General features: G+C 44.4%; 1 protein-coding gene across 1 annotated transcript; it reads right to left on the reverse strand.

Annotated features, from left to right (window-relative positions):
• Positions 1 to 9,176: 9,176 nt before the first annotated feature.
• CIAPIN1 (cytokine induced apoptosis inhibitor 1) lies at positions 9,177 to 23,014 on the reverse strand. The gene is made up of 9 exons (XM_066637154.1): positions 22,919 to 23,014; positions 17,177 to 17,353; positions 16,374 to 16,526; positions 14,498 to 14,574; positions 13,917 to 14,085; positions 12,708 to 12,781; positions 11,709 to 11,824; positions 11,033 to 11,102; positions 9,177 to 9,910 (listed from the first exon to the last, which is right to left on the reverse strand). The coding sequence occupies exons 2-9, from the start codon at positions 17,331 to 17,333 to the stop codon at positions 9,800 to 9,802; spliced, it is 927 nt and encodes a 308-aa protein (XP_066493251.1). The 5' UTR covers positions 17,334 to 17,353; positions 22,919 to 23,014; the 3' UTR covers positions 9,177 to 9,799.
• Between the last annotated feature and the right edge of the window lie 2,708 nt (positions 23,015 to 25,722).

A 25,722-nucleotide genomic window follows, 5' to 3' on the forward strand; every position in this document is an offset into this window, starting at 1 on the left:
TGCCTTGGGACAAGCGTCCAAGTCAAGTATGGGCAAAGGTGTTACAATTGGCAAAGACTGACACACAGTAGTCTCCGAGGAAAGGGGATGCTCACTATGCTGTATCTCAAGCTCCCAGGGCGCATTAGTATGCGAGTTTTCCAAACCAATTCTAGTAGAATACGCATTGATCTTCTCTGATTGTAGATTTGGGCCCAAGGAGTTGGTCGATTGTTCAGAGATTGGATTGGACAAAGGAGGCATAAAAAGCGGCCTTTCAGCTATGCTAGGCATCAGAGGTTTAATTAAAAGTGATGAATTTGGAACTAGAAGAGGATCATCCCAGGGGAACATTCTTGAAACATCAGAAGGGGGGTGATTCGGAAAGTCTGATTGGAGGCAGAAGGAAGTCTCCATGTGCTGAGACTTCGTGAGCATGGAACCTGCACCCACAGGGTCCACCACCAGAGGGATTCGATTGACACCATGCGCTGTGCTACTCGAGGGAGTTCTAGAAGAGACATTAATTCTAGAACTAGAAGACAGTCCCTTAGTTAAAATAGGCAGCTTATGAGAATTAAATTTAAAAAGCGTTTGGCTTCCAACCTGTAAAAAAGTTCTCTGAATAATTATGTTAAAATTCCGAAAATGTATTCTAGCGTTAAAAATAAGGTTAGGTACTGCTTCCGAATTAAAAGCCAAATAGAGCCTTTTAGTATAGTTCCTGGAGGGCAAAAAGAAGAATTCCTTCAGCGCAGACAAATCCACTTGTACCTTCAACAGTTGAGATAGAGCCTTAACCGTCCTGGGTTTAGAAGACCACGGAAAAGCATCTCCATAAGGAATATTAAGAACTACAGCAGAGGGAATTGATCTCAGACGTGTATTGCAAGCAGTGGTAATTAAACTTCCCCTCTCCTGTTGCGAGTTGTTATTGGGCTTCACTCTTAAAGGAGAGGGTGGCGCTGAGAGGGAGCTGGTCTGGCATGGATGAAAATTGCTACCAGTTTGGATTTTGTTTTCCAACCGCTGCAATGCCTGTAAAACAATTTGCAGTTGTCCTTCTAATATGTTAAAATGTTCGTAGATTGTTAGAAGGGTCTGAACGGAAGTTAAACAGGCATCTCCCAATGTTTTTAATTTCACCACAGAAGATATGCTGGCATCCAAGCTTGTCTGAATTCCACCTAGCAGCTCAGAAGCTGTGTTCTGGGTAATTTCTTCCTTATCGGGGGCAGATAAACATACTGCTGATAAATCCAAAGAGGAAGAACAGAGAGGTGTAACATTTGCAGCCTCAGACTGTTGTTTAAGGTTTGGGGGCGGGGAGTGTAACTTAGTCTGTGAAAGAAAGGGCTCAATAAAAGGAGAGGCCTTTACCGCATTATTTAGATTCTTCTTTTTCCTTTTGGCACCTTTCTTATCAGTCCCACTCGTCGCCGGGCTGGTTCTCTGTCTTTTCTTTGTCGGCACTGTCGGCCTTTTCTTTGAAGAAGCTGACGACATAATGCTCTTCAGGAACTTTTACTGTGCTGTAAAACTTCTCAATATCTCACTCAGCTCATGAAGAAAGATAAACTTTAAATAAACGAATGGGGGAGTAACGGGAATATAAGGATAAAACAATATTTGTAAATTAAAAGCCTGAGCACTTAGAAGGAGCAGCTGCACCGGCGGCCATCTTGGCTCCTCCGAATTGCAGTATTAAAAATATATGCATTGGAATCTCATTTTTGCTCCATTGAATTTCATTGCAGGTTGTAAAGGGGTCAAGCCATTCTGAGGTGCCCCTGCTCCTCTCTTTTTCCTCACATTTTTTCCCCAGCAGCATTGATGAGCTCACACACAGAGAATTGTTCTTGCTGCTACCACCTTATTCCGCTGCATAGTCAGGTCTGATTGCCACTGTTGGACAGAACAGGATTGTTCAACCATGTTTATGCTTCAAGATCTGTGCACACAATCTCTTCTGCAGTTTCATGTGTTGTTGTTGTTGGGTTTTTTTAAATATTAAATTTATATGTTGGGTTAATGTATTTCTAACCCGCATCTCAGTCACTTTGTGTGGCGTATCCCTGCAAAATTTCAGGTTTTGTGCTGAGGTCCAAGCTGTGCAAGCAGGTTGGGTTTCACAGCAGACATTTCAACACTCACTCTGTTTATTTAATCTCCTGCTCTGGGTATTTGTGCTTGCAAACTTCAGAAGTGGGTTGTTTTATTGCGTCTTTCCACCACCAAAAACTGCTGTACTCTGGAACATATTCCAAACACCAACCCACTGATAGTGATAGTGGCAAAGTTTTGACCATCAGTCATGTCTATCTTTCAGTGAAGCATTGCAAGTTTCAAAGTCAAAATAAGTGGCAGAATAAAATGCTCGAAGGAAGAAATGTAAATGGCAACTGTTTTTCTTGTGCAGTCTTGGTGGGGCATGGCTGTCAGAAAGCTCATGATATGCTCTAGCACAGTGTTTCTCAAACTGTGGGTCAGGACCCACTAGGTGGGTTGTGAACCAATTTCAGGTGGGTCCCCATTAAGTTCAATATCTTATTTTTAATATATCAGACTTGATGCTGTCATGGCATGTGACTGCATTTGGAAAAATGTTACACATTTGTACTTTTAGCAGGCTACTATGTATATGCTTTTAACAATGATAGTAAATGGGACTTACTCCTGGGTAAGCATCGGTAAGATTGCAGCCTAGGATTGTTAAAATTTTTCCTGCTTGATGATGTCACTTCCGGTCATGACATCACTTCTGGGGGGTCCTGACGGATTCTTATTCTAAACAGTGAGTCTTGGTGCTGAAAGTTTGAGAACTGCTCTAGAACATCAGCATTAACAGAACACTGCTATGGATGAGACCTTCTACAACAGTTTGGAAAAGCAACCTGGAAATGTGTAGCACTTGCTTCACCTAACCATGGATCAGATTTGTTCTTGTTTGTTCTGGAGGGTACAATCTGGACAAATGAGTTTCAGTTACAGCAGGGGAGATTTAGATAAAACATTAGGAAGAATACCCTGATGGTACAAACAGCTTGGCAGTGGAACAGTCTGCCTTGCAAGGTGGCTGGTCCCTGTTGCGGGAGGTCTTTACTGAAACACATGCATAGTGTGGACAGATGTCCACGAAGTAGATTTCCCCATGGACTTTGGCCTCTCTCATCAACCAGAGGTGGCAGTTGTGATGTAACCTGTGGTTAGTGATTCACTTCTTGTTTCCTTGGCAATGGGTAAAGAATCCTATCCAACTTTCCAGTGCAGGTGCAGCCGCAATGCAGCCTTGAGGAAAGGGAACAAATGCTCCCTTACCTGGAGGAGGCCTCCGTGATTGCACCGTCACTGCAGGATACAACGCATGCCCCATTGGCATGGCTGTATCGGTGCTGAAAAATTGGATAGGATTTGGCTCTGAGTGAGTGGGAAGGAGGATGGGGAAGAAGAGGCCACTTCTCCCATGGCAGCCAGGATCATGTGTATTGTCACATTGTTTCATGAACAGGGACACGGACTGTATTATAGACCTTTGGGATAAGGTACATGAATATTGCCATGTATTCATGGCCTAGCATATTATGTAGCTCATGTGTCATTTCAGCTACTTTCCTGTGCAGATGTATCTGGAAGGACATTTTACTTACGGATGCGTAAGTCAGTGTGTGGTCGGTCTGTGGAACTCCTTGCCACAGGATGTGGTGCTGGCGTCTAGCCTAGACACCTTTAAAAGGGGATTGGACAAGTTTCTGGAGGAAAAATCCATAATGGGGTACAAGCCATGATGTGTATGCGCAACCTCCTGATTTTAGAAATGGGTTATGTCAGAATGCCAGATGCAAGGGAGGGCACCAGGATGTGGTCTCTTGTTATCTGGTGTGCTCCCTGGGGCATTTGGTGGGCCGCTGTGAGATACAGGAAGCTGGACTAGATGGGCCTATGGCCTGATCCAGTGGGGCTGTTCTTATGTTCTTATGGATGGTTCTGTTTGAATAGTCATGCATAGGCCAACCCTCCAATATTCCTTTTGAATGTGTTTGGGGTATTTTAAAATCTCATTTTTCAGTGTTTATACAGTACATTTGTTTTCAAAATATAGCAACTCATTCCAAGAGCTTGAGAGGAAATGAGACAGATCTTTATATGAAGTCTAATAAATAAGTGGCGAGAGAAGGAACTTGAATGAAGACATTAAACATTGTGTGTGTGAGGGTGCTGTTTTAATGAAGCGTAGTTGTTGGGTATGACTGTGGGGTGGGGTTCATGATGAGTTGTTGCACTTTAAAATTTACCATTACCTTGCTGCCAATAGCAAAGGTGTGGACCCTTAGGGGCAATCCTTTTACTGAGTGGCTTTTCTGGCCCCTGCCAAGTGGTGCCACAGTCTCCCAGTGACTATGAGAATGAAATTGGGACGGGCAATTGTGTAAAGGAGTCACTAATCAGCTTTAACAAACCTTGCATTCTGCATGCTGAAATATTCCTAGGATGCATGCTACAATGACTCATGAATCAATGCCCCCTTCCCCCCGCCCCGAATAACCACAGACTGTATCCTTGCTGAAAATGACAAACTTTCCTGGGGTTTCCTAACAGCTTTTTCCAAAGTCATTCTATAGCCTTGATCCATTTTTCAATATAAGCAGTTTTTTTCAAAGTCATTTAAAAGATTTAAAACAAGACATTAAGGGGGAAAAGGGAGGAAAAAGAAGCTAGCCATTAATTATGAAAAGGCCGACACAGTATTCATGCTCTTTACGCTGCTAATTGGTTGCTATTAAAATCCGCTCTTGGTAATTGTGCATTAACACATGGATTCTCTATTAATAATGCATTTTCAAGCAGCTTAGAAGAGCAATATTACCTATAAATAAAGTAACTGGTTCTCTTATCAAGGGACAAGCTAAAGAAATAAACAGTATTTCAGAAAACACCAATTTGCACTGCACTGTGAAACAAGCTCTAGAACATGTGGTAGGAGGATGCCAAGGGGTAGGCTTGACTGGACTGGAAGGCACACAGTCACCTTGGTTGGCTGCACTTCACTTCTGGTGGTGCATGGCATGGGGTTACCTGTGATTATCCAGCAACTCTGCAGCTGCTCAGATGTGCACTTATTCATCCCTTGTATTTTAGGACTGAGCAAAGAAATATTGGAATGGTGGCACAAGACCTGAGCCAATTTGCATATGGGGCAAGCATTGTTCACATAAAGTGCATTACATTCTACAAATAAAGACACTCAACCAAGTAAGGGCTCTGGAGGCCATCTTGTTCTTCTCTGGAGGAGTCCATGTTTTATGTGAATAAGGGGCCACAGCAGAGTCCTGGCATTTCCATCACAAGGAACAAGACTCCAAAAGATACATACCTGAATTCATGGAGGCCCGTTGGTCTGATCCTTTACAAGGCAGAAAGAACTGTGGCTGTGTTGCAAAAGCCATTCCCTAAAGCTTGAAGCCCACAATCTTCATAAAGTGATTTCTAAATCCTGCATGCCAGTACTCAAGAATGCCTGATTGGACATCAGTCTCAAATTCCTGACCAAGGACAAAGTTCACTAAGGGGCAATTGCCACCTTCCAGATGGAACCTACCTCACAGATTTGTGAGGATAGAGGGAAGAATCACACATGTTCGCTGTGAGCGCCTTTGAATAATGAAGGGTAGGATGTAAATATGCAATGAGTGCAAGTTGAAAAACTAGCCTGCACCAGGCCTTAGCTAGAGAAGGAGAAGACACAGGGAGCTTGCCACCTCCATCACAAATTGCCCTTGGACTTCAGAGGTAAACAAAAGCACCCTCTGGCCTCTGCCAGACTACTATGGGTTGTTTGATTTCATCTTCTTCTGGTTTCTGGTCCATCCCTAGCATCATTGTAAACCACACTGAGGACCCCTCGATTAAAAAGCAGGATACACCTTCCAAATCAATTCACCTGGGCTTTGTTGTTTTTAAATTGTCTACTATATTGCTGGAAATTTGAATCCTAAAATATTTTTTTTTCACCTGAATTTTCCATGACCACGGGGTCATGGTTTTTTTGACCAGAAACCCATTTTTCCAAAATCGCCCTCAACCTCTACCAATCATCTCTGTTGATGCTGCAGAGTTTCCTTGGGTGACTAGCACTGATCCTGCATGTCAAAATTCTGCCTAGAAAAATTTTTTATTTTTTCACCTGAATTTTGCATGACCCCGGGGTCATGGTTTTTTTGGTCAGAACTCCATTTTTCCAAAAGCACCCTCAACCTCTCCCAATCATCTCTGTTGAATCTGCAGAGTTTCCTTGGGTGACTAGTACTTCTCCTGAATGTCAAAATACTGATTAGGGAAAATTTTATTTTTTCACCTGAATTTTGCTTGACCCCGGGGTCATGGTTTTCTTGGCCAGAACCCCATTATTCCAAAATCGCCCTCATCCTCGCCCAATCATCTCTGTTGATGCTGCAGAGTTTCCTTGGGTGACTAGCACTGCTCCTGCATTTCAAATATCTGCCTGGGGAAAAAATTCTTTTTTCACATGAATTTTTTTATGACCCCGGGGTCATGTTTTTTTGGCCAGAAACTCATTTTTTCAAAATCGCCCTCATCCCCTCCCAATCATCTCTGTTGATGCTGCAAAGTTTCTTTGGGTGACTAGCACTACTCCTGCATGTCAAAATTCTGCCTAGAAAAAACTTTATTTTTTTCACCTGAATTTTCCATGACCCCGGGGTCATGCTTTTTTTGGCAGGAACCCCATTTTTCCAAAATCACCCTCAACATCTCCCAATCATCTCTGTTGAAGCTGCAGTTTCCTTGGGTGACTAGCACTGCTCCTGCATGTCAAAATTCTGCCTAGAAAAAAATATTTTTTTTCACCTGAATTTGCATGACCCTGGGGTCATGGTTTTTTTGGCCAGAACCCCAGTTTTCCAAAATCGCCCTCAACCTCTCCCAATCATCTCTGTTGAAGCTGTAGAGTTTCCTTGGGTTTCGAGCACTGCTCCTGCATTTCAAATTTCTGCCTGGGGAAAATTTTATTTTTTCACCTGAATTTTGCATGACCCCGGGGTCATGTTTTTTGGGCCAGAACCCCATTTTTCCAAAATCGCCCTCATCCCCTCCCAATCATCTCTGTTGATGCTGCAGAGTTTCCTTGGGTGACTAGCAATGCACCTGCATGTAAAATTCTGCCTAGAAAATTTTATTTTTTCACCTTAATTTTAAATGACCCCGGGTTCATGGATTTTTGGCCAGAACCCCATTTTTCCAAAATCGCCCTCATCCTCTCCCAATCATCTTTGTTAATGCTGCAGAGTTTCCTTGGGTGACTAGCACTTCTCCTGCATGTCAAAATACTGCTTAGGGAAAATTTTAATTTTTCACCTGAATTTTGCATGATCCCGGGGTCATGGTTTTTTTGGCCAGAGCCCCATTATTCCAAAATCGCCCTCAACCTCTCCCAATCATCTCTGTTGAGGCTGCAGAGTTTCCTTGGGTGACTAGCACTGCTCCTGCATGTCAAAAGTTTGCCTAGAAAAAAAATTTTTTTTTCACCTAAATTTTGCATGATCCCGGGTTCATGGTTTATTTGGCCAGAACCCCATTTTTCCAAAATCGCCCTCAACCTCTCCCAATCATCTCTGTTGAATCTGCAGAGTTTCCTTGGGTGACTAGCATTGCTCCTGCATGTCAAAATTCAGCCTAGAAAATTTTTTTTTTTCACCTGAATTTTCCATTTCCATGGTCATGGTTTTTTTGGTCAGAACTCCATTTTTCCAAAAGCACCCTCAACCTCTCCCAATCATCTCTGTTGATGCTGCAGAGTTTCCTTGGGTGACTAGCACTGCTCCTGCATTTCAAATTTCTGCCTGGGGAAAAAATTCTTTTTTCACATGAATTTTTTATGACCCCGGGGTCATGTTTTTTTGGCCAGAAACTCATTTTTTCAAAATCGCCCTCATCCCCTCCCAATCATCTCTGTTGATGCTGCAAAGTTTCTTTGGGTGACTAGCACTACTCCTGCATGTCAAAATTCTGCCTAGAAAAATTTTTTTTTTTCACCTGAATTTGCATGACCTGAATTTGCATGATAGGTCATGGTTTTCTTGGCCAGAACCCCATTATTCCAAAATCGCCCTCAACCTCTCCCAATCATCTCTGTTGAAGCTGCAGAGTTTCCTTGGGTGACTAGCACTGCTCCTGCATGTCAAAATACTGCTCAGGGAAAATTTTATTTTTTCACCTGAATTTTGCATAACCCCGGGGTCATGGATTTTTGGTCAGAACCCCTTTTTTCCAAAATCACCCTCATCCTCTCCCAATCATCTCTGTTGAAGCTGTAGAGTTTCCTTGGGTGACTAGCACTGCTCCTGCATGTCAAAATTCTGCCTAGAAAAGAATTTTTTTTTCACCTGAATTTTCCATGACCCCGGTGTCATGGTTTTTTTGGCCAGAACCCCATTTTTCCAAAATCGCCCTCAACCTCTCTCAATCATCTCTGTTGAAGCTGCAGAGTCTCCTTGGGTGACCAGCACTTCTCCTGCATGTCAAAATACTGCTTAGGGAAAATTTTATTTTTTCACCCGAATTTTGCATGACCCCGGGGTCATGGATTTTTGGCCAGAACCCCATTTTTACAAAATCGCCCTCATCCTCTCCCAATCATCTCTGTTGATGCTGCAGAGTTTCCTTGGGTGACAAGCAATGCTCCTGCATTTCAAATTTCTGCCTGGGGAAAATTTTATTTTTTCACCTGAATTTTGCATGAACCCGGGGTTATGTTTTTTGGGCCAGAACCCCATTTTTCCAAAATCTCCCTCATCCCCTCCCAATCATCTCTGTTGATGCTGCAGAGTTTCCTTGGGTGACTAGCACTGCTCCTGCATGTAAAATTCTGCCTAGAAAAAAAGATGAGAATTGGGTCTGAAGGCCACCAGCAACATTAGTGTGTGTTGTTCACTATCCAAATGAACAGTGAGTTACTGTGGGTGGGTGTTGCAGATTCTGGTAGTAGAACCTAGCATCTCCCTTCTATGCATGTTCAGATAAACACATGCAGGGCATGCAAACACACTGTATGTGTGTAGGACTCCCTGAAAAAGAGGGAAGACTTCTCTTTTGCATGTTCCTTTGCCAACTGCATTGTAGCTCACAACAGAGGCACTGCTGCTAAGTCCCATGTATATGAAGGACCAATGCACTCAGACACATTTTAGGCTCTGCCATACCCTTTTATTAACAACTTTCAACTGTGGCCTTTTTTGTTACATCACCCATTTCAGACGGATTTGCTTCAATTATCTAACTAACATGGGTCTTGAATACTTTTCTTGGTTGGAAATCACCACTGGCACTTTCTCTTTCTGGACCTGTGGTAACTTTTATCACAAGTGCCTTCTTTACATGTCAGTTCTCAGTGGTTTGGTTGTTGTTTAAGCAATAACAACTTACAGAAGGGAGAGACCTGAAACAGTGTCAGGGGAATGACAAATTAGCTCAGCGAGATATAGCAGCAGCTGTAGCTACTCCACAACTTCCAGGATAATGTGGTGTCTGTCACAAGTACTGACAGCCGCTTTGCAAGAACATGTTCATAGACAGGAGACCAGTGACACTGAAGAGAAGACCAGTGACACTGAAGATGATCAACTACTCAGAAGTTAGTCTGGAATGCAAGTCCTTCCTGTTGGCTCACAGCAGCCCACATGACCCCAAGAAGTCCCTCCTTGCCTTCCCCTTTATTAGGGAACTTCCCACTGTGCAAGTTTTCTCAGTGAAACAAAAGGAGACTAGGAGGCCTAGACCAGCTGTGTGCCAGAAGGGGGCTTGCTTCTCAAGCATCATGAAGGTTGTTCTCATTCAGGAGGATCTTCTCCCCAGGTTTGAAGGCTGGCATGCCCCGGTAAGGGCAGCTGGCACAGCGGAATGCATCTCCCAGATAACACTGCAGAGGAGAGAAGAGCGGTCATGGTTCTTATCCAGAGAAAAGCTTCATGGCACCTAATTTTCCCCCAGTGGGAAGTGGTTTGCATTAATCATCATTTGAAAACCTGATCAAAATGCACATAACAAAGAAGAAATATCTGCCTCAAAGAGGAAGCTTAAGTCAGTTTTGGAGCACAGTTCCCTCCTATCCCTCCATTGGCTGTGTGTACATTTAAAGAAGAGTTGGAATTCTGTTTCAAACACACTAGAGAGAAATCTCAGCAAAGCTAGCCAAGGCTATTAAAGGCCCAATTCTATCTAGCTTACCAGCACTCATGCAGCTGCAATGCAGCCTCTAAGTAAGGGAACAAATGTTCTCTTACTTTGTGGAGGCCTCTGTCACTGTTGCTCCCCCACAGGATGCAGTGCACACCCCGTTGGCACCAGTGCTGGAAAGCTGGATAGCATTTACCTGCTAGGAAGCAGTCAATACGGAGAAAACCAACACAGATGCTGGGGCCACTTCACATATGACTAACTCCTACATGGACTTCTCTTTCATACAGCGTAATGCGCACAGCCAGCATGTATACTGTTAGCAAATATTTATTTACAGGGGGCCCCTCTGCGCATGCTTCCTCCATGAGGGCTTCCCTGGGCCTCAGAATGCCTTAGAAGGCAATAAAAAGTCAATTCCTGATTTCCTCAGGAAACCGGAAGTTGTGTTGTTTTTTTAAACCCAAATGGCCATTCTGAAGCCTGCAGAGGCCATGGGTGGATGCACAAGGCCTCTATGGGGTTCAGAAAAGCCTCCGGACCCAAACAGAGCATAACTCCAGTCAAGTATGGAGGGGGCATTCCCGGTTATCCACAACATTGCTTAACCACGTGGGTTCAGGAATGGAACCCGCATGGATACTGGGGCACACCTGTATGTACTACAACTCACGTTCACGCACATGGCAAAAGACACAAACATGTCCTGTACATGCAACAGTGTACCTGCAAAGTACACAAATGCTTACACTGAAATGATATTCATGAGGGAACATTTATCACGTGTCTACTAATCTCATGAAGCCGGTATTACATCTTAAAAGCTCCTAGATAAAACCAGGCTCCTATCGTCTTTCATCCTTACATTTCCACAGGCAGATTTGGGCTGCAAGCTTTTTTTCTCCTTCTCGAGCTCTTCGGCAAGGCCACAAGTGCTGCAGAAGAAAGAATTTTGAAGTCTGGTTATTGAGTCATATAGCACCATCTATGTGCCTGGCATTTTACAAAGAATGAGAAGACCAAGTCCCAGCCAAGGGATCACAATTTAAAATTGACAGTGGGGAGGGGGGAGTGGAGGCAGGCATGAACTAGGAAAGAACATGCAATTTTTCCTACTTAGAAACAGTTATAAGAGCATGGGAGCTTGGGAGAAGTCACAGGCTTCATGGAATTAATTTGAGGCAATATACCCCACTCTTCAAGCAGTAGTGCCCCAAATTATTTTAATCAGAGCATTTGCTACATGGTGGTTTGTGACATAGCTGGAGGTAGGGGAAATAATATAAATCCCCTTGTGCAGAAGACATGCTGCATACAGTCCACGTCTTCATACTGCCCCAGGCAGGGCTAGGAAATACTTATTCCAAACACTTTTGCACTATTCGGCTGAAAATGTCTAGCTTCTCATCTAGATTTCCAAGCTGAAGAAACCACCCATCCGCTCCCTTGGTAATAAGGTGTCACCTCATTTGCTCAGTGAGATAAAAGAAGTTACCAGATCCCAATGTAGGGACAGTGCATAAAGGTCTTTTAATACTCACCAGTTTTTACAGGCTTTCCTCTTTCCAGATTCTTTACAGGAGGGGGCTTTGAGAGAGGCTGGATCTGGCTTTTTTAAATCCTCAGGATCCAAAAGTTCATCAGAATCCAGGAGATCCTGAAAAGATGCCAGAATAAGCTCTGACTCATATGAAGCTGAATTGTCTATCTAGAGCAGGGGTGCTCAAACCCCAGCCTGGAGGCCATTCGCAGCCCTCGAGGACTCCCAATCAAGCCCGTGGGGAGCCCTCAGTCTCCAATGAGACTCTGGTCCTCTAAAGACTTGCTGGAGCCCATGCTGGCCTGATGAAACTGCTCTCAGTGTGAGGATGACTGTTTGAGCTCTCGCGTCAGCTGTAGGCCAAGGGCTCTCTTCACTGCTTGCCATTTCATGTCTGTGATGCAGCAGTAGCAGCATAGGAAAGGCTTACTTTGTGCAAGGCCTTTTATAGGCCTTGAAGCTATTGCAAAACCTTCTTTCATTCAAGTTCCATCTCCAATATGTTCATTTATGTAAATTTATTCAAATTTGAAATGTAAATTAATTCTTTTCTTTCTTGGGCCCCACACAGTGTCAGAGAGATGATGTGGCCCTCCTGCCAAAAGGTTTGGACACCCCTGAGCTAGCGGAATGCTTCTCTCCATTTTAGGAAGTTCAGACCAGGTATATTGCTACAGAGCCCTGTAGGTAATTCACAATGAAGCAGCTGCATGAATGTGTTGCTGATTTAGGGCCAACACTGGTGCAGCAGTGCCAAGGAGGCATGCGCTGCATCTTGCAGTAGGGAAGCAATCAGGGATGCCTTCTCCAGGTAAGGTAAGGTTCTCTTTCCTCAGGGCTGCATTATGGCTGCACCAGCACTAGAAAGTTAGATAGGATTGGGCCCTTAGCCATTAAGATAAACCCGGGGTGGGGGAGGGGATAGTATGGACAATCAATCACTAGATCTAAAGAAACTACATTTCTTAGTTTGCCCAAAAGGGATTTGCTTTTCACTTACTGTGTCCTCATCATTCATGTCATTGGCAGAAAGTGTCCAGAGTTTGGCAGCAGTGGGGTCAACAGTCAGCTTTTCTGGAGACAACAGGAGGAGGAATAGTTGTTGAAATGGAACTGCAATGGCAACACAATGCATCTAAACTACTTTCAGTAGCCCCTGCTGAATAATTCTCACACACACACACACACACACACACACACTGTAGTCTTGACAACACTTCCCTCAAGCTGGTCTTTTTGCCCTTAGCAGCCTCAATGAGGAGTGGGGGGGAGAGACTTCCATCTGGACTGCAGGCACCAGGGATTAGAGTGTGGGAAGGATTAAACCACCTATGGCATGGTCCCAATCCCCATGGCTTCTATTTTTTTTCTTTTTCTTTTTTTGAAGGGAACAGAGAAAAATAAAAAGATACCTTTAATGTCAGGTGCTGTTTATGACTTCTAAGCACTGACAAAGATAATCTTCTCAAATATATTCTTCAAATGCAATTATGAAAATTTAATAGCCATGTGTCCAACATAAGGTATCTGGTAGTGCAGACTATGAATTTCACCCAAAAGCACACGATAGCATGGTAAGAGACACAAGAACCAGAGCAATTCCATAAAATGGGCAGTTGCAATAAAGCTGAGGGAGGTTTGCTTCACACACTGAGAACTACGGTGTTGGCCAGCCCTCCCTCATGGCACCTGACATACAAAGCCTGACTTGAAAACATCTTGTACCCATTGGTGCTCTTTATCCAAAGGATACATTTCAATAACATTACACTTAAGCGCCTCTCCCCTTTGAGAATGGCATTCTCAGACAACTTTTTATCACCTCCAAGAATTTCTCATGTCCTATATGCTTCAAAAGGCAGTGAAGCACCTTGAATTTTACAGTCATTTAGGGCAGCCAAGTTGCTTCCAATACCAGCTTTCGGAAGACAGAGTCGTGGCATGTTGGACTAATACAAAACTACTATATCCAAACACAGGGAGATACTGTTCATCCCCAACCTAGTGATTTCCTTGTGGTTGAAATGAAATCTACCAAAAGAGATGTAGTGCTTGTAAACAGGACACTGCTGGACCAGGCTTTCAGCTGCAAGGTGTCAAATCCCTGTTTATTGGGTCTTTTTTTAAAAAAAATTCAGATTTGGCACATAACACATTTGCCTGCACACGTGCTGTGCAAAGAAGAAATCTCTACCTGCTGCTCTCTTACCTGATGAAGCTGGTTTCTTCACAAAGGAAAGTCTGAGCTGACTTGAAGACCCCACCTCAAAGTTCGGCTTCTTGCCTTCCATCTGAACAGAAAGCAGTTCATTGCACTGCACACCAAGCTGCTCCTTAACAGACTGCATCTGTTCAGCGGTTAAAAGATCCTTCTGCACCTGGAATGAAAGACAAAAGATGTTTTGTGGTCAAACCCTTCTCAGCAGAGTCTCCAGTCACCTCTCATAGAAATCTCAACACAATGCCAAGATTTTCAAAGCTACTTTTGCTTGCTCTAGATCAGCAGTTTTCAACTGGTGTGCCTTGGCACACCGCTGTGCTGGAAATGGGCCTCAGGTGTGCCATGGGAGTCTTGAGCACAGTGGTTGAAAACTGCTGAAAAACTCTTCTGGGTTCTACGGCTCTGTTTCTAGGGCAACTGTCTGCAATAACAAATTTGAAACAGAGCTATACAATTCAGAAGAATCTCCTAGAAGCCAGAAGTGACATCACAGGAGATGAGGACCATAGAGGTCAGTGTGCCAGGAGAGGAAAAACAATGAACATTGCTTCGAGTCCACACACCCTTACCTCCTTCACTTCCACCAGTCCAGACAGCGTCAGAGCTGCAGGGAGTTTGGTCACAGTCTTGAGCTTGCTGTTGTTATCTGAGAGGTACACAATGAGGAGAAAGCAAAGCTCATAATTAACAACAAGGCGTGGTGCTCAAAACCTGAAACCTCAACTAAGCTCTGAATAAGAACATCGGACTTTGTTTTGATACTTTCTGAATCACTTCGAGCACTGATGCATTGAATAAAGACACACAGTGGCTCAAGCTCTCACTAATAACATTTCCAGCACTCCAGAAATTCCTCTGGCTGGCCTTAATTCTCATGAAGTTGCAATTATCAGGGCAACCACCCATGTGGCTGCATTAACTGTAACTTGTTCATTAGCAACATGCTGCACAGAAGGAGAAGCTTGCCAGGAAACTAACGCCAAAGATGGTACCCCCACTCCCGCCCTCTTCACAGGCCAAAAACAGAGGATGGGCTTGTTCGCACTGCAGCTTGTTCAAAGTCAATTCATGTACTCCTTTCTACATCTGAATTTTAAGAGAGCATAGATGTCAACACTAGTCAATTCCACACCAAAACAATATCAATTCCTTCTCCCACCCCCAGAGAAAAGGGTTTTGCTCATTCATGCCACCCTTGTGGACTCATTATATGTGATTTTCTTTTACCATGCAGGAAATTGAAAGCATGTGAGTCTGCAATCCCACTTCAAACCATATGCCTGTATTAGAATTGCAGAAGATCTCGAGATAGAATGTGGTGTCAGCAGTGATCCCTTTAAGGGTTAAGGCCTGGGCTTTTCAGAAGAGAGTGTGCTGCACAGCTGCAGCCACTAGAGGCAATGAGGTCCCTAGTCATATAAGGAGCACATGATACAAGAAGGGTTTGTGGGTTGTAGTGGAGACTTGCTTGCTTGCTGACTGACTGACTAAACGGGCTGTCTGTCTGTGTGACTAAGGAACCTACTGGACTGCTGACTTACAGCTCTACCTTGTGGACTGACCCACTGGCTATTGACTCATGGACTGACCCTCGACTCTGCTGGCAAACCAATGAACTGGCTACTGACTTACTGGACTTTTGGACCGATTATCTGCCTTGCTGACTAACAGACTGACTAACAGATCACTTGAACAGGCTGCGGAGTGCTGGAGAGCTGAGGTGTGCTGCTGTACCTAGAAGGACTGCTGCCTTAGGAACTGGGAGGCGGGGCCTTGCGGGCTGAACAGACAAGCTACCCTGGTGGTGGAGTCTAGTGGTACTGCAGTAGAGAACTGGGGCCATTGTTGGGGAACAAAAGGGGAGCTAATAAACTCACAGTGGGCATAAGTTCTCTAAGTGAGGCTTGGATTGGGAATCTGGCAGAACAATGCCTCAGTCAGAAATAACAGTTTTGCTGAATATGCAACAATCTTCTGTGCCAAGGGGTACAAATATGGGCGCCAAGGCAAGGAAAGACCAGTTCTAACAATACACCGGGACTGTGACAGCTGTGTTAGCTGGATCTTCCATTTCCACTGATGTTTGAACTGGTTCAGTTCAAATTTATTATAATTAAGAATACTTACATACTGCTTTTCAACAGAGTAGTTCATTCAAACCACAGGTCAGTACAAAACACATTTAATATCTCATTAAGCTTGAGCAGCTGTCTCTCTTCAAAGTGATGGGACTTAACATACATAACATGTTTACATTGACTACAGATGTTTTCAATACAGGTGCTACACATCAGTTGCTGGTGAAATCAGTATCAGCTCAAGCCAGGTAACCTCCTGGTTACACAGTATTGACCAATACCAATGTTCCTTTTGTTGCTTCAGTTTCATTTTTTTCTTCCTGACACCCAAAGTCCCAGAGGAAGGAGGAGGCTGATTCCTACTCACCTGTTCCCGTTGTCACTACTTCCCTGAGAAGGATGCGGCCCCCTGGCTTGGCTATCCGAGCAATTTCAGCCAGTATTTCTGCGCTATGCACTGTTGAGCTTCCGGGTACCAGACCCGACAGAACTACATCAAAACTGGACTCATTATGGGATGCTGAAAAGACCAAGTTGCAAGGGTTATACATATCCATTCTGCAGTCTCCAGTTATGCCTACATGCACCATATAGTTGAGGCACGCTATGAATGACTAGTTGTGAAACTGACACAATTACTGTTATTAAAAATAATACTTTCAGAAGGTATTTACATAGCAAAATAAATATTTAGGAAAACCTTGAAAGTAACAATTCTTGAAAGCTTCACTGTGGGCCATTTTCAAGATATGTAAACCAGGCACTGGGCAAAACTTTTGGCTTTGTCTTCCTTTTTCCAACCAAGTAGCCAGAAAGCTTCACACAAGCATGGTGCTAATTACCTCCCTGTGTGTGTGTGTGCGCGCGCACACACACTGAGGTCAAAGTCATGCAACACAAATAAGCCAGGTGTCTTAAGAGGAAAACCAAAATTACTGGTCTGCCCAGGTGGTTCTGCCTGCGTTTGCACAAAAGACTACAATTGGTGCATGGCACGAGGACCATGACAGGCGAGAGTGTCACAAGGGGTATTTTCCTCAGGTTGCCAGCAAGACCATCTGGAATGCCAAGGCTCCAGCCTTTCAGAGAACACACCATGATGCCCAATTCCTATCTATCCCATACCAGAATGATCTCAAAGCTTGAAACAATTAAGAAATGAAAGCTTACACCGCAGCAGCTGGTCAAGGTTTTCTACTGATACACAACCTTCAGCTCCCACAATAGCCTGAATATTCTGTACAAGGCTCTGGAGTGCCTCAGGGGATGAGTGGCTGTCCCAAACCACTGCTACTCGCTGACCAGTGGAGATCCCATGCTCTGCCATGACTGAAATAGCCACCGAACCTGAAAAGAAAGACAACAACATTGGCAAAACCAAGAACCTTTGCAAGAAGTGAGGTGTAGACAGATTAACTAAATCCAGGGGACTGTCTCTGCCCACCCCCACTCCAGGGTCTTCTGGAGTTCTCTGGCTATCAATTTTGCCCAAACATTAACAAAAGTTGCTGTCAATCATTTCTTCCAAACATGCTCAACAGAACTCTGCCAGTAAAGAAGTATTAGTGTTGGGGGAATCATTTTTCAGATCTCCATGCAAGAAAATTCTTTTCTGTTAGAGCAGGGGTCTCCAAACCCCAGCCCGGGGGCCAGATGTGGCCCGCAGCAAGCCTCTATCCGGCTCGCGGCCAGCCTCTTGTCCCCTGAAAGCCCTTGGCCCACTTTGCCAAACATAACTGGAACTATGCTGTGGTTGCATCTGGAGGGTGTTCTAAGGGCCAGAGAGGTTGAATGAATTAGCCCATTCCATTTATTCACACATCTAAGTTCAATCTCTAATTTATTTAAATAAATTTTATATTTAAATTTTTTTCCCGGCCCTCAAAACCGTGCCAGACATTTGATGCTGCCTTCTGGCCAAAATGTTTGGAGACCCCTGTGTTAGAGCATGGTTGGTTTTAAGCAGACTGGGGAACAGAGGACAGGAATCTCTCTGCTGTTATTTCACCAGCACACATTCACACAACTGTTTTCTCTTCAGAAAAAAAATCATCCTCCCTAAAATAGTAAAGATAAGAATTTTTTGAAAGCATTGACATACAATGTTACCAACAGAGGGGTGACTTGAGCATGGCTTAAATAGATAGTGACAACTCAACAATCTAAAGCAGCCATTTTCAACCACTGTGCTGGGGCACATTGGTGTGCTGCAAGAGGTTCACAGGTGTGCCTCAGGAATTTGGGGGAAGATTATTTATTAGTAGGGCCAATGGGGAAGTGAGCCCCCCCACTGGCAGCATGGTGTGCCTTGTCTAGTGTCAAAAACCTGATGGTGTGCCTTGACAATTTTAGTGCCTTGTCAGTGCGCTGTGAGATGAAAAAGGTTGATCTAAAGTCTAGAATCACAGGTGTGGGTGGCAGCAAGTTCTCAAACAAGTGTATATTTAAAATTCATGCAGTCCGTTTTCATCAAGATTCACTTCTTTTGTGGAAAGCTTTGCTGGTCTATGGCCAAGAGCTTTGGTTTCAGTCACATGCTGCCACTACACCCCCTGGAACATCACCTTTCTCAAAACCATCTGATGACTTTCAGCACTTCCACCTGTGGCCAGCTTCAGAAGAAGCCGAAGTTCTGTGGACAAATTATGACCTGGAAAATTGTGCTGGCTCAACCTAAAAAGCAAGTCTCCCTTGATGCGAACTGGTAGGAGGAGAAGTCTTTTTGAAGTACCAGACCTAGGCACAGCCTAACAATGATTTACAAGAGGAGCAGAAACAAGAATTATGGGGCTGTGAAAAAGAGGGCTCATGGGCTCTCTTCCAGAATTACAGAGGGATGTGCACATTTATTCAACATAAAGGTTCATAAGAGAAAAACAGAGTGGCGTTATCTACAGAGATGCATAATCAGCTGATAGAAGAAAATCTAAGTAGAAGCCACTGAAGAGGAGGAGAAACACTTACTACACACAAGCCAGCCTTAGGCAGGCTCCAATAGAAGCCAGGAGGGATGACAAAAGAACTCTGGGAATTGGGATAGAAGCTGCAAACTGCACGTATAACAGTTTGCTATAATCTTGTTTGAGCAAACAGAATTTGGGAAGCTTGGAAAGAGGATCAACTTCTGAGAAAAGCCTAAAGGACCTCCTCACAGATAAAATAAATTTTGGGAAGCAACGTGACGCGTTGCTGGATGTTTTGGGGGTGGGGATGTGCACTTTTTCTTTCTAGTTGCTTGAAAGAACGCCAAGCTAATGGCAGAGGGCTGGAAGACAGATAAGGCTGAGAAGTGGCTCCCAGTCTTCCTTTAGGGAAGGTTCCACGAGCTGATAATTCTCAAAAGCATACAACATACATGGAGAAGCCAACAGGGGCAAGGTGGCTCATGTTACTGGCCTGCTATGGAAGCGCAAGAGGAAATCCTGACTGCAGTACTAAAGCTCCCTGGGTTGTGCTCTTGAGCATGTTCCCTGGTCAGCCATAAAGCTTTCTGGGTGACCTTGGGCCAGACACTCTCAGCCTGACCCATTTACAGGAACTAAACAACAGTGATTCTTGTGGCACCTTAAGAACCAACCCATTTATTTCAGCAAACACCTCTGTGGACTGCACCATACATGAAATGAAATCCTCAGTGAGCAGGTACACAACAGGCTACACTACCTACCTAGGGTGCTTACTTGGGGTGTCACCACACATTTGAAGAAGGGGGCTCTAAATCCCCAAAGCTTCAGCTGAAATAAATTGGTTGGTCTTCAAAGTGCAGCTAGCCTCTTTGCTGGGTTTGCAGTTACAAAGTTACCACAGTTGCTTCCTATCTAAAAGCTGCTACTCTGCAGGGTTGCTGTAAGGATATAATGAGGGAGTGGTGGAAAGAAGTGTAGGCATGCTGCCCAAAGCCCCCTGGAGGAAGGGCAGGGCAAAAATAAGATGAAAAAAACATAATTGTTTTATCTCAGTATGCCTGCTTTATCTCAGCTTGTACTAGTGAGTCTGGACAGCCTAGTGTGACTCACTTTAAGAGGATGTTGCACTGGAGCTAAATGATAAGGGTCGCAACAGAGGAAAGCTGCAATTCAAGGCAGTGAGGCAGATAAAAGAAAATAACAACACAGGCCAACATACATTTTGCTTCCTTAAATGTTACACCAATTCCTGGGTATATTTGGGGTGCTGATTCCAAAAATGGCATCCGTTTTGCCCTATCACACCTAGTTTTGGACATATAGTATAGCCTCTTTAGTGAATGGTTCAAGCAGCTTCCTCATGAGAAAGCTGCTTGAACCATTCACTAATGAGGCTATACTATATGTCCAAAACTAGATGTGATAGGGCAAAACGGATGCCATTTTTGGAATCAGCACCCCAAATTCATATCAAACCACCATGAAGTTTGGGAAAAAACGTTTCTGACCCTCAGTTTTGTAGGCTGTGTAATTAAAAAAGGAATCCCATTCCCACCCAAGGAGGCTTGGAAGACAGTTTTGCCTGAGGTGGTAGTGGGATAGAGTCCTTGCTACTGCCTGAAGAGGGACATACATTGGGAACTCTCCCCTCTGTAACATTCTCTCCCCAAGTGAATGATGAGGTCATCAAAGGAACCAATTTCCTTCCCTTTTGCTCTCCTCCCAAAGGCCTGTGTGACATCATGAGCTGCCCAGATGCCAGTGGAGCAGCAGTGCATCAAGGTCATTTGGCACTCAGGGCCCACACATTTTGGCAACTCCCACCCACACGGCAACATCATTTTCAATAATAGCTGTGACATGAAATTAATAACAAGAGAAAGAGGAAAAAACAACAAAATACAAAGATTTATAACTAGAAATTGAAAGACTGTGGCAGAAAAAGATCAAAGGGATCTCAGTGGTGACTGGCACCTTTGGTGCTACTCCAAAACACCTTAAGCAGCACCTGAACAGCATCGGGGCCACATAAATCACCAGCAATCAACTGCAAAAAGCAGCGTTACTGAGAACACCTTACATTGTGCAACGGTATTTATGACAGCCAAACAGGATGAAAACCAGGTCCTGGGGAAGGACAAAACAGACCAGCCAAGAACACCCACCTGACTGCGCAAAAACCTCATAACAATAAAGGCAGTGAGGATGATGATGATTACGACAATGGCAGCTTCGAAAAGATGGGCAGGCAGTGAATATTTTCTTTTACTGAACTTGGCATATGCTAACTTTGTAAGTTGTACATTTATATATAACCTTGTCGCTTCACATGTGTGTATGTGCGTATGTGTGTGTGTGTGTGTGTGTGTGTGTGTGTGTGTGTGTGTGTGTGAGAGAGAGAGAGAGAGAGAGAGAGAGAGAGTGTAATGCCAACACATGTGCTTCACTTGTAGGTGGCTGCAGTATATACGTATGAACGTGTGTGTATATGAGTGAGTGTATATGTACGCATGTAAATAAGTATGGATATATGCATGTTTGTGTGTTTAATACCAATATATGTGCTTCTCTTGTGGGTGGCTGCAGTATACATATGTATGAGTGTATGTGTACATATGTGTGTGTATATGAATGAGTGTGTGTGTATACATGCGTGTGTCTGGGTGTGTGTAATACCAATAAATGTGCTTCTCTTGTGGGTGGCTGCAGTATACATATGTACGAGTGTGTGTATATGTATATATGTAAAGGTGTGTACATGTGCATACACGTATATGTGCATGTGTGTATATGTACATACGTGTGCATGTATATATGAGGTATGTCTATTAAATAACAAGACTGATTAAATAACTCACCTTTATTGGTATTACAAATTTAATGTTCGTCCCCTTCAATATACTCCCCATTTGCACTAATACATCGCTGTAGTCTTGTTTTCCACTGGTCCAAGGCATGGAGCAAATCAATTTCTGTCAGTTTCAACATATCTGCTGTTTTCTTCTTTACAGCATCAACTGACTCAAAGTGTGTCCCTCTAAGCACTGATTTAACTTTTGGGAAAAGATAAAAGTTGCAAGGTGCTAAATCGGGTGAATATAGAGGATGTTCGAGTGTAGTAATGTGATTGTTGGTCACAAACTGCTTTACAGAAAGTGCTGTGTGACCAGGCGCATTGTCCTGGTGAAGAATGAAACCATTTTTCCACAGTTGTGGCCATTTCTTTCTGACTCTTTCTCTCAGCTTTTTCAAAACTTCCTTATAATAATGCTGGTTAACCGTTGTGCCTTCTGGAACCCATTCTTCCAAAATTACACCCTTGATATCGAACAATCTGACTGATTTTTTCTACATTTTCTTCGGTTCTTGAAGTGCAAGGTCGTCCAGGGCGTTCATCATCTTCGACATTCTCACGTCCCTTGCTGAATCTTTTGTGCCACTCAAACACACGTGCACGAGACAGGCAGTCATTCCCAGAGGCCGTAGTAAGCATTTGAAAACATTCTGTTGGTGTTTTGTACAATTTTACTAAAAATTTCAAATTGACACGTTGTTCAACTTTTAAACTTAGCACTTTTTCAGCACTCTACAGAAAACACAACCAAACTAAATGGCAACTCACAATCAACTGAACGTCATGGAGTGTGGCTGCTTGTCATGCAGGTTCAGACATGCTCAAGATTACTACGTATGCAGTTATAACCGGTTCTGACTGCTTTGTTTACTAGGTGGAATTGCAGTCTCGTTATTTAATAGACATACCTTGTATGTGATTGCGTATATATGTAAGTGCATGCATGTATATATACATGTGTGTGTGTACAATAAGCATGCTTCTCTTGTGGGTGGCTGCAGCCAGGGCCACCTCCTGCCCCACCATCTTGGGGTGGCCTCTGGGACACCCCTGCAGCCAGCCCCCTCTTCATACACCACTGCAGGGGAGGGGCTGCCAGCCCCTGGGTGTGGAGGGCGCCCCGCCCACAGACCCAGCCCCAGGAGGCCCTACCTGCGCCGCCTCCTCAGCCCCGCAGGAGCCCCACCGTGACCGGTCTTCGCCTCGCGTAGTCTCCAGGCTTTCCCGGCCCGCTAGTACTGCGCAGGCGCGCTGCTCCTCGGGACCACCTTTCCTTCCCCCTTCAAAGATGGCGCCAGCCGCCTCCAACCTGCCCCTACGCACGATTTCCCTCTCCCTGCCCTCTTCAGACATGGCGGTCTCAGAGCGCTTCCTAAGGCGATCGAGGGAGCGAGAAGAAAATGCCTAGAGCGGCACAGAACGCACACTTCCGGTCAAAATGGTCACCGCCCACTCCCATAGACATAGAAATAGGCTAGAGGAGCACCTCGTGTGGCATTTTGAGGTTGCTGCTGCAGAGCCTTTGTGGGCTGCACTGAGAATGTATCTTCCTCTGTAAGGAGCCACAAGAGTCTTCATTGCAGAGGAAGAAAGACTAGAGTGTTGCAGCAGCGTCAACTGTGAGGCTCCCTCGATGGAGAGAGCTGCCCTTAGGCAGGAATAAAGGCCACAGAGATCCGGGCTGCCACGTGGTTCTCACTGAGCAAAGCCTGAACAATCAGCCTGCATTAAGGACTAAGGCTGCAATCCCAGGCACGCTTTCCTGGGAGTAAGACCCATTGACTATAATGGGACTGACTTCTGCGTAGACATGCATAGTAGGACTGCAAGGCTGCAATCCTATCCACACTTTCCTGGGAGTAAGACCCACTGACTCTAATGGAGACGAGTTCTAAGTAGACACGCATAGGATTGGGCTCCAAGGCTGCAATCCTATGCACGCTTTCCTGGGATTAAGGCCCACTGAATACAATGGAACTTACTTCTGAGTAGACATGCATAGGACATGCATAGCACACCACATATTTAAAGGGATTACTGTCCTACCTGCTGGGGCAAGGGCTATGCAAGCACCTGAGTGCTGGGTTTGGCTTGGAAAGCAGTAATAGAAGCAGGGCGACTTTTGCTGAAATCAATTAACCCATTTTTTCACCAAACAGCCCAATCCTGGTTAGGTTTACTCAGAAGTATTATTATTATTATTATTATTATTATTATTATTATTATTATTATTAACAGTATTTATATACCGCTTTTCAACTAAAAGTTCACAAAGCGGTTTACAGAGAAAAATCAAATAACTAAATGGCTCCCTGTCCCAAAAGGGCTCACAATCTAAAAATATGCAAAAAGAACACCAGCAGACAGCCACTAGAACAGACAGTGCTGGGGTGAGGTGGGCCAGTTACTCTCCCCCTGCTAAAAAAAAAAAAAAGAAGCACCCACTTGAAAAAGTGCCTCTTACCCAATTAGCAGGGGTATAGTCCCAATTAGCAGGAGTAAGTCCTCTCCGATGGGGTGGGCAGAAAGGTGGGATAGAAAGACAGTGAAGAGGATGATGATAATGATGATGATAATGATCAGAACTACTGAGTGTAATCAATAAGCATATCTAGAAAGGTAGCCTTACAGCACATTCCTATGCATGCCTACTCAGAAGTAAGTCCCATTATACTCGCAGGAAAGCGTGCATAGGATTGCAGCCTTGGTCCTTGAGGTAGGCTACTAGAACATAAGAACATAAGAACAGCCCCACTGGATCAGGCCATAGGCCCATCTAGTCCAGCTTCCTGTATCTCACAGCGGCCCACCAAATGCCCCAGGGAGCACACCAGATAACAAGAGACCTCATCCTGGTGCCCTCCCCTACATCTGGCATTCTGACTTAACCCATTCCTAAAATCAGGAGGTTGCGCATACACATCATGGCTTGTACCCCATAATGGATTTTTCCTCCAGAAACTCGTCCAATCCCCTTTTAAAGGCGTCTAGGCTAGACGCCAGCACCACATCCTGTGGCAAGGAGTTCCACAGACCGACCACGCGCTGAGTAAAGAAATATTTTCTTTTGTCTGTCCTAACCCTCCCAACACTCAATTTTAGTGGATGTCCCCTGGTTCTGGTATTATGTGAGAGTGTAAAGAGCATCTCCCTATCCACTCTGTCCATCCCCTGCATAATTTTGTATGTCTCAATCATGTCCCCCCTCAGGCGTCTCTTTTCTAGGCTGAAGAGGCCCAAATGCCATAGCCTTTCCTCATAAGGAAGGTGCCCCAGCCCAGTAATCATCTTAGTCGCTCTCTTTTGCACCTTTTCCATTTCCACTATGTCTTTTTTGAGATGCGGCAACCAGAACTGGACACAATACTCCAGGTGTGGCCTTACCATAGATTTGTACAACGGCATTATAATATTAGCCGTTTTGTTCTCAATACCCTTCCTAATGATCCCAAGCATAGAATTGGCCTTCTTCACTGCCACCGCACATTGGGTCGACACTTTCATCGACCTGTCCACCACCACCCCAAGATCTCTCTCCTGATCTGTCACAGACAGTTCAGAACCCATCAGCCTATATCTAAAGTTTTGATTTTTTGCCCCAATGTGCTTGACTTTACACTTACTGACATTGAAGCGCATCTGCCATTTTGCTGCCCATTCTGCCAGTCTGGAGAGATCCTTCTGGAGCTCCTCACAATCACTTCTGGTCTTTACCACTCGGAAAAGACTGCACGGGTTGACACTGTTTTCCTGCTGCAGACATAATATACAGTGCAAGCCTATACATGTCTGCTCCGATGTCCTACTGTGTCCAATGAGGCTTACTCCCAAGTAAGCGTGCATTGCCTCTTACCACGGTTGCAACGGTAATAGTTTTCTTTTCCACGGTGAGTATTTGTGACTCTAGTCTTTTTTGATAGTCTCTAATGACGCACGCTTACGTCATCGCGGGGGCG

Source organism: Tiliqua scincoides, chromosome 9, assembly GCF_035046505.1.
Source record: "Tiliqua scincoides isolate rTilSci1 chromosome 9, rTilSci1.hap2, whole genome shotgun sequence".
NCBI classification, from domain to species: Eukaryota; Metazoa; Chordata; class Lepidosauria; order Squamata; family Scincidae; genus Tiliqua; species Tiliqua scincoides.

Bases quoted from the DNA above. Each gene is read 5' to 3' on its own strand.
- CIAPIN1 (XM_066637154.1), bottom strand. From the start codon at position 17,333: ATGGCAGAGCATGGGATCTCCACTGGTCAGCGAGTAGCAGTGGTTTGG. The intron at 14,575-16,373 runs GTGAGTAGGAAT...TGTACCTCTCAG, and splicing joins AGTAGTGACAACGGGAACAG to ATAACAACAGCAAGCTCAAG. The intron at 9,911-11,032 runs GTAAGGATGAAA...TCTCCTCTGCAG, and splicing joins CCAAATCTGCCTGTGGAAAT to TGTTATCTGGGAGATGCATT.